The 9,166-nt window shown below is 38.6% G+C and overlaps 1 protein-coding gene across 8 annotated transcripts in view; it reads left to right on the top strand.

The window, feature by feature from the left end:
• Positions 1-8,839, top strand: part of CD86 (CD86 molecule) — a 62,876-nt gene extending 54,037 nt beyond the window's left edge. For 6 of the 8 annotated variants that reach the window (XM_010370528.2, XM_030941844.1, XM_030941863.1 and 3 more), the window contains 2 exons: positions 5,766-5,811; positions 7,139-8,832. In XM_010370528.2, coding sequence (XP_010368830.2) covers positions 5,766-5,811; positions 7,139-7,235 — 143 coding nt within the window. In that variant the 3' untranslated portion in view covers positions 7,236-8,832. Of the gene's footprint in view, positions 1-5,765; positions 5,812-7,138 lie in introns of all 8 variants that reach the window. The other 2 variants (XM_030941872.1, XM_030941840.1) reach the window with 1 other exon arrangement.
• Positions 8,840-9,166: the final 327 nt, after the last annotated feature.

Consider the following 9,166-nt stretch of genomic DNA (forward strand, 5'->3'; position numbering starts at 1 on the left):
GTGATATCATCACATTTTCCCTTCAAAATGCTAAATTTGTAATCAAATTTAAAAGTTTAGAATCTACCTTTTAATTATCTGCTTTCATTTTTTTGATAGTGGCTTTTTTTGATATGATGACTATTTTGTCATGGGTATAAAAGGATAATTTATTTTGTGTTAGTCTGAAGACATCTGAAATACTGTATTCAACTATAAGTACCATTTTTTTACATTTATAATAAGATTATTTTTCAACATTTTTATTTCAATAGTTTTTTGGGAACTATTGAACTAAACTAGGTGATTTTTGGTTACATGGTTAAGTTATTTAGTGGTGATTTCTTAAGATTTTGGTGCCACCCATCACCCGAGCAGTGTACACTGCACCAGTGTGTAGTTTTTATCCCTCACCCCTCCCACTCTTTCCTCTGAGTCCCCAAAGTCCATTGTATTATTCTTATGTCTTTGCATCCTCATAACTTAGCTCCCACTTACAAGTGAAAACATACAATGTTTGCTTCTCCATTCTTGAGTTACTTCACTTAGAATAATGGTCTCTAGTTCCATCCAAGTTGCTGCAAATGCCATTATTTTGTGTTCTTTTTTTGTGGCTGAGTAATATTCCATGAGGTATATATGCCACATTTTCTTTATCCACTCATTGGTTGATGGACATATAGGTTGGTTCCTTATTTTTGGAATTGCAAATTGTGCTGCCATAAACATGCGTGTGCATGTGTCTTTTTCATATAATGAATTCTTTTCCTTTAGGTAGATACCCAGTAGTAGGATTGCTGAATCAAATAGTAGAGTTCTACTTTTAGTTCTTTAAGGAATCTCCACACTGTTTTCCATAGTTTTTGTACTAGTTTACATTCCCACCAGCATTGTAAACATTTTCCCTTTTCACCACATCCATGCCAACATCTATTATTTTTTTATTTTTCAATAATGGCCATTCTTGCAGGAGTAAGGTGGTATCTCATGGTGGTTTTAATTTGCATTTCCCTGATAGTTAGTGATATTGAACTTTTCTTCATGTTTGTTGGCCATTTGTATATTTTCTTTTGAGAACTGTCTATTCATGTCCTTATAAACACCATTATTTTTAAGAAGAAACTTTACAAAAGTAAAACATAGCCAGATTTATAAAGCATCTGGGAGTTCAGTCAAATAAGAAATAGCTCAAGTAACTGATGATGCTTCACCTGAAAGAAGGCCTAGAGAGAACAGAGATGCTGTCTTCAAATATCTGAAAAGCTGCCATAGGATGCAAAGATTGAGCTTAATGGTATGACTCTGAAGGGCATCTCAATGAATGAAGGTTATAAGAGGGTGTAAGGAATTAAGAGAGACTTTTCTAACAATTAAAAGGTCTTTTAGGCCAGGAGTGATGGCTCACGCCTGTAATCCTGGCACTTCTGGAGGCCGAAGCGGGCAGATCCCCTTAGGTCAGGAGTTCGAGACCCACCTGGCCAACATGGTGAAACCCCATCTCTACTAAACATACAAAAATTAGCTGGGTGTGGTGGTGGCCACCTGTAATCTCAGCTACTTGGGAGGCTGAGACAGGAGAATCGCTTGAACCTGGGAGGCAGGGGTTGCAGTGAGCCAAGATCGCACCACTGCACTCCAGCCTGGGTGAGAGAAGAACAAGATTCCGTCTTAAAAAATATAAATAAGTAAATAAATAAATAGTCTTTAAAATTTTACAGAATAGACTTCTGCTTCCTCCAACAAAAGATTAACTGCTATAAGAATTGCCCTCTTTCCATAAAAAACTAGAAAACAGACAAAATATATGAAACAACTGTTTTCAGAAATCAGATGACAGAGAGCAGAAAACTGTAGTCCCTGAGTGAAGGAAAGAAAAAATGAGATAAGCCCTATGATTGCTCCAGTTTACTGCCTGGAGTCAGTGTCCAGGCTGCTCTGAAGGCAGGGGAGCCCTGATACTGAACTAGGAAAGACATTGCAAGAAAAGAAAACTACAAACATCTCTTGTGAAATGCTTCACAAAATTAGCAACTAAAATCTAGTAGTATGTTAAAAGTATAATACATCATGATCAAGTGGGGTTTATTCAAGAAACACAGGTAAGCTCAACATTCAAAAATCAGGCAATAACCTTTACTACATAAATAAACTAAAAAGAAAAAACATATGATCATGTCAATGGATACAGGACAAGCTTTTGACAAAATTAATACCCATTCACAGCTTTAAATGGAAAGAAAAACTCTCATAAAAATAGGAATGCAAGATGACTTCCTCAACCTGACAAAGGACATCTACCAAAAATTCTTCTGTTAACATAATATTTCATGATAACAGACTGATTGCTTTTACCCTAAGATGGGGTATAAGGGAAAGATGTCCACTCTCTCTACTTTTGTTCAACATTGTCCTGGAGGTCGTAGCCAGAGAAACAAGACTAGAAAAAGATATAAAAGACGTAGAGATTGGAAAGGAAGTAAAACGGTCTTTTTACACAGATAATGATCATGCTTGTAGAAAATCCTGAGGAAGCTGTCAAAAACCTGTTAAAACTGATAAGTGAGTGTAGCAGAGGCACAGGATACAAAGTCAATACACAAAATCAATTATTTCTATATACTAACAACAAGCAATTGTACATTGACAAAAAATTAATAGCATTTACAGTAGCATCAAATAATATTAAAAACTTGGAAATAAATTTAACAAAACAAGTACAAGGCCTATATACTGAAAACTATACAATATTACTACTGAAGAAATTAAAGTAAACCAAAACAAATGGAGACATAGGCCATGTTTATGAATCAGAAGACTAGATGTTGTTAAGATATCAGTTCTCTCCAAGTTGACCTATGAATTAAATGTAATCACAATCAAAATCCTCGTAAGCTCTTAAATAGTTATTAAAAATCTTACTCTAAAAGTTATAGGGAAATGCAAAGAACCTACAATTGCCAAAACAATTCTGAAAAATAAGAACAAAAGTTAAAAATACAAAATTAGCTGGGTGTGGTGGCGCATGCCTGTAATCTCAGCTACTCCGGAGGCTGAGGCAGGAGAATGGCTTGAACCCAGAAGGCAGAGGTTGCTGTGAGCTGAGATCGCGCCACTGCACTTCAGCCTGGGCAACAAGAGCGAAACTCCGTCTCAAATAAAAAGAAAAAAAAAAAAAAAAAAGGTGGACTTAACCTACCTAATTTCAATATTTACTATATAGTAATAGTAATTAAGACAGTGTGATATTGGTAAAGGGACAGACATATCAGTCAATGGAACAAAATAGAGAGTCAAAAATAGATTCACACTGTTGACAAAGGTACCAAGGTAATTCCATGCAGATAGTCTTTTCAACAAATAGTGTTGGGACAATTAGATATCCACAAAGAAAAAGTATGAGCCTAGACACACACAAAGTAATTTAAATATTAAGAATTAAAATGAAAAGACTTCTGAAAGAAAACAGAGGAGAAAATCTTTGTGACCTTAAGTTAGGCAAGTCTTCTTAGATAAGACACAGAAAGCAAAAACCATATCATAAACAGATAAAATGGATGTCATCAATATTGAAAACTTTTGTTCTTTGACTTTGTTTAAAAAAGGAAAAGTCACTGGGCGCGGTGGCTCATGCCTGTAATCCCAGCACTTTGGGAGGCCGAGGCGGACAGATAACAAGGTCAGGAGATCGAGACAATCCTGGCTAACACAGTGAAACCCCGTCTCTACTGAAAATACAAAAACTTAGCCGGGCATGGTGGCGGGCGCCTGTAGTCCCAGCTACTCCGGAGGCTGAGGCAGGAGAATGGCGTGAACCCGGGAGGCGGAGCTTGCAGTGAGCCGAGATCGCGCCACTGCAGTCCAGCCTGGGCGAAAGAGCGAGACTCCGTCTCAATCAAAAAAAAAAAAGGAAAAGTCAAACCACAGACAGGGAGAAAATGTTTGTTTGCAAAATATATATCTGATAAAGGACTTGTATGCAGAATATGTAATTACATATTGCTACTCATTAGTAAGACAATCCATTTAATAAAAGGCACGACACGAGAGACTTGAGCAGATACATAACAGAAGAAGATATACAAATGGCTGATGAGCACAGTCACAACATCATTAGTCATCAGGGAAGTACAAATTAAAACTATAATAAGATACCACTGCACACCCTCTAGAATGGTCTGATAAACATCAAGTGTTGGAGAAGATATGAAGCAACTGAAACTCTCATGTACTGCTATACAACCCAAAATCCCAGACTTTTACCAAACAGAAATTTTAAAAATATATAAAAGCTCATACACAAATGTTCATAGCAGCTTTCTTCATAATACCAAACCTGGCATCCTAAATTTACATCAGTTGGTGAATGCATAAACAAATGGTGGTATATTTATACAATGAAATACTGCAAAGCTATAGAAAGGAATGGACTACTAACAATACACAAGAACATAGATACATTTCAAAAGCATTATGCTAAGTGAAACAATCCAGGCACAAGAAGAATACACATTATACAATTTCATTTATATGAAATTCAAGAAAAAGTAAAACTATTGTAAGTAGATTCATGGTTATCCATGGGATGGGGGAAAGGAATCAGCTGAAAAGGAGTAGAAGGGAACTATTTTGGCTTATGGAAATGTTCTTGATCTTGATTGTGGTTACGATCTTGGTGGTTACGTGACTATATATATTCGTTAAAATCACCAAACTCTAAACTGAAAATGATTGGAAATGATTGGGTTTTGTTATTTATTAATTATACCTCCATAAAGCAGATTGTTTTTATCTTTTATTTTTATTTTATTTCAATAGATTTTGGGGAACAGGTGGGTTTTCGTTACATGGATAAGTTCTTTAGTGGTGATTTCTGAGATTTTGATGCACCTGTCACCTGAGCAATGTCCACTGTACCCAATGTGTAGTCTTTTATCCCTTATCTGCCTCTCACTCTTCCCCCTGAGTACCCAAAGTCCATTATACCATTCTTCTGACTTTGTGGCCTCATAAAAGCTGATTGTTTTTAAATACACACATACACACGTAAAAGAGAACTTCCACTGACAGGAAGTGTTCAAGAATACTCTATTTAGTAAAGACAGAATCACAAAACCAACAGAGGTATTGTTGAGTGGATTCTTGTGGTCTATAAATACCTCCATGGACACTCAGGTTAGCAACCTGTTGGGCTTTAAGTGGGACAATAGCATCATCACAACAGTCAGCCTAGAGAAGTTTACATCCCAAGTTGTGTCAGTATCAAGTCCCTATCAATAGCAACTCAGGCTTTGTGAGGTCTAGCTGGCTAGAAATTTCCCACTTGGGCTTGTCCATGCAACATTGTATAATATTCTTAGCACCATCTGGCTAGTCCATTTAGGCATCAACATCTTCAAGACTTCTTTTCCTCCTCCTTCTAAACCTCGCTTTCAGAAAAGGATTAGAAACTCTTCCAATCACAAAATGATTGCTAAAACTAAATATATTACCCCCCCCCCCCCCCCAATGGTATTTTTTGGTTAGCCAGGATAGAGCTACAAGTGAAAAATATATTTCCAGTGTTACAATTTAGGGCACAGTGAGCAAGGGAAGGCATATACTTTTTGAATGCAAGAAACTTCTTCCCAATGCCCCTGAAATTGCATCATTTAAATAACTGTCTCTTCCATATAAAAAGTCACAACAATTTCTCTCTGAGTCCCAGAACTCTGAAGCCTTTTCAAACTTTCCTTCTTTTGGTGTCTATGAGGAATACAATTTTGAAGATTGGTCTTGGTGTCTTTCAGGAACCAACACAATGGAGAGGGAAGAGAGTGAACACACCAAAAAAAGGTAAATCCTGACCCTGAGACATTGATGAGAGAGGTATAATCCCCAGAGTGCCTGTTACTTGAATAGGCTTATGCCTAAGGCATGTTGAGACTTCAACAAACTTGAACTAATAGAGAGGGAGAGGAAAATAAGACTAGTTAAGACCTAGAAGAAAAGAACCTGTTAATGGATGACAGGGTATCCAATGCACAATGCCCAGAAAGCATGACAAGCTCCATCATGGTCAAGCAAAAGTCAATACCAAAGATTTCAGAGGTGGTGAACCTGGGCTGCAGTAACCCCAGTACCTAGCACAGTGCCTAGATTAGTGGGCATCCTACATGTGTGGAATGAAAAAATGAAGAAGTGGGGAATGATAACATGTTTGCTTCAGCCTGAGCATCTTAGTATTTGCTATGACCCTGTTTAGATGTTCGTCTGCTACCTCTTTACCTCATTCTTCAGATCTTGCCTCAAGCAGCACTTTCTTAAAAACCCTTTCCCAAACTAGAAAATGTCCATTTGTTACAGTGTCATGTGGATCCCTTGGCTTTTTCTTAATAACACCAGATTATGCTTACATATTTGTGTAATTATCTTACTAAACTCTATAAACTAGACTAAACTAAATTCTATGAAGAGCAGAGACCATACCAATTAAGCTCATCATTGTGCTGCTAGCACTTAGCATGGTGCCTGGCATATAGCAGGTTCTCAATAAATGCTTATTGAAAGAATGATTGATGCATGATGAATACATAAAAGTTCTTGGCGATCAGTCCTTTCACAACGTGAAAGATAGTCTGTACCTCTAGCCCTCCTGAGAAATTAAACTCTCAGGAATATTAAGACGCTGACTGCATACCCATAGGATCAAAGCAACCCTCAGTAACAAGCCTGGTTTCAGAGACAGGGTCATAACCCCCAGGGTGCACAGACAACCAAGAGTGCCCAGCACTAATCCAGATATACCAGCCACTGTGATTCTAGCAACAAGACTAATAATTCCGGGCACCCTTGGACAATGAGAAAGGGTGCTGAAATCCTGTCTACCCTGTCAGATTCAGTTTCAGAAATGGTCTGGAAGAGCCTGAAGAGGGCAGGCAGCAGAGAATCAGCAGAGGGCATGGGAAGGGCCAGGCAGAAATAAAGGGTAGTTGTTGATGCATAGACAACAGTGTAGACCATGGTTCTTTTCTCTTGCCTTCTCCACCTTTCTCTTCAATAGTTTGTTTCTCCTCATTGCTGTTCCAATGGCAACCTCTATTGTGCCCTATCATTGAAATCTAGAAAAAGAAAGTAGCTCAACTGTGAAGTATCACCTAATCTTTTCTTCTATTTTTTCCAGAGAAAAAATTAATGTAACTGAAAGATCTGAAGAAGCCCAGTGTGTTTTTAAAAGTTTGAAGACACCTTCATGCGACAAAAGTGATACACGTTTTTAATTAAAGAGTAAAGCCCATACAAGTATTCAGTCTTTCTACCCTTTCCTTTGTAAGTTTCTGGGCAACCTTTTTATTTCTTCCAGAAGGCAAAAAGACATTACCATCAGTAATAAGGGGTTTCCACGACTTCCTGTAAGTGGAATAGCCTCCCTGTAACTCCAGCTCTGCTCAGTATGCCAAGAGAAGACTAATTCTCTTATTGCCTCTTTTCACTTCAGAGCACACTTATGGGCCAAGCCCAGCTTAATGGTTCATGACGTGGAAATAAAATTTAGGACCAATACCTCCTCCAGATCAGATTCTTCTCTTAATTTCATAGATTGTATTTTTTTAAATAGAACTCTCAGTTTCTGGAAAACTGCCTTTTATCTGCCCAGATTTCTAAGCTGGTGCCCCACTGAATCTTGTGTACCTGTGACTAAACAACTACCTCCTCAGTCTTGGTGGGAGTTATGTATTTATGACCTTATAGAGTTAATATTTTGAAACATAGAGATCTATGTACTGTAATAGTGTGATTAGTATGCTCTAGAGAAAAGTCTACCCCTGCTAAGGAGTTCTCATCCCTCTGTCAGGGTCAGTAAGGAAAACGGTGGCCTAGGGTACAGGCAACAATGAGCAGACCAACCTAAATTTGGGGAAATTAGGAGAGGCAGAGACAGAACCTGGAGCCACTTCTATCTGGGCTGTTGGCTAATACTGAGGAGGCTTGCCCTGCCCAACAAGCCCTAGTGGAGAGAACCGAATAAACACGAAAGTGCTGGAGCTTGTGAACCCTGTTTTTCTTGAAGAACTGACAAGTGAGATGGCCTGGGGAAGCTGTGAAAGAACCAAAGAGATCACAATACTCAAAAGAGAGAGAGAAAAAAAGAGAGATCTTGATCCACAGAAATACATGAAATGTCTGGTCTGTCCACCCCATCAACAAGTCTTGAAACAAGCAACAGATGAACAGTCTGTCCAAATGGACTTAAGATAGACAGCAGTTTCCCTGGTATTCAGGGAGGGGTTTTGGTGATGCCCAAGTTATTGGGATGTCATCTTCCTGGAAGCAGAGCTGGGGAGGGAGAGCCATCATCTTGATAATGGGATGAATGGAAGGAGGCTTAGGACTTTCCACTCCTGGCTGAGAGAAGAAGAGCTGCAATGGAATTAGGAAGACCAAGATGGAGATCACCCAGGGGCTTACTTAGCCTACAGATGTCCTACAGGCACATGGGCTGGCCCAGCATAGAGCTAGCACATTTGAGCTGGATGATTGTTTTTGCTCAAGGCAACCAGAGGAAAATTGCATACAGAGACAGGTATACCGGGAGAAATGACTTTGGAAACCTGGCTCTAAGGTGAGATCAGTAAGGGATGGGGCAGTCTCTGTCTAAACCTAAAGAGAACTCTGGGGGGGGCCTGAGCCACAAAAATGTTCCTTTATTTTATGTAAACAACCTTCAAGGGTTGTAGACTGCCATGCTAGATAAGCTTGTCCATGTAATATTCCCATGTGTGTACCCTGCCCCTGCCTTGATTAGACTCCTAGCACCTGGCTAGTTTCTAACATGTTTTGTGCAGCACAGTTTTTAATAAATGCTTGTTACATTCATTTAAAAGTCTACATTTTCTGCTTTGGCTTCAAGAGTACTACTCAACCCTTGTGGTCTGATATTCCCCACTCTGTCCTCTGAATGTACTTCCTTTCTCTTTACACCTTCTCTTTGCTAGAAGCCTCTGATGCATCCTATATCTTCTCCTCCTTTTCCACTACCATTATTTGAGAAAGGAGGCTTGTATACTTCTATATGTTTATCTCAGTAATGAGTCAGAAAAGAATCAAGTAAGAATGGTTGTTTTTGAGGACAACTAAGAAATCTGGAATAAGAAAGGGAAGCTTACTTTTGAGTTTGTAACCTGTAATGTGTAACTTTTAAATTATACGC

This window comes from Rhinopithecus roxellana, chromosome 1, assembly GCF_007565055.1.
Source record: "Rhinopithecus roxellana isolate Shanxi Qingling chromosome 1, ASM756505v1, whole genome shotgun sequence".
Taxonomy (NCBI): domain Eukaryota; kingdom Metazoa; phylum Chordata; class Mammalia; order Primates; family Cercopithecidae; genus Rhinopithecus; species Rhinopithecus roxellana.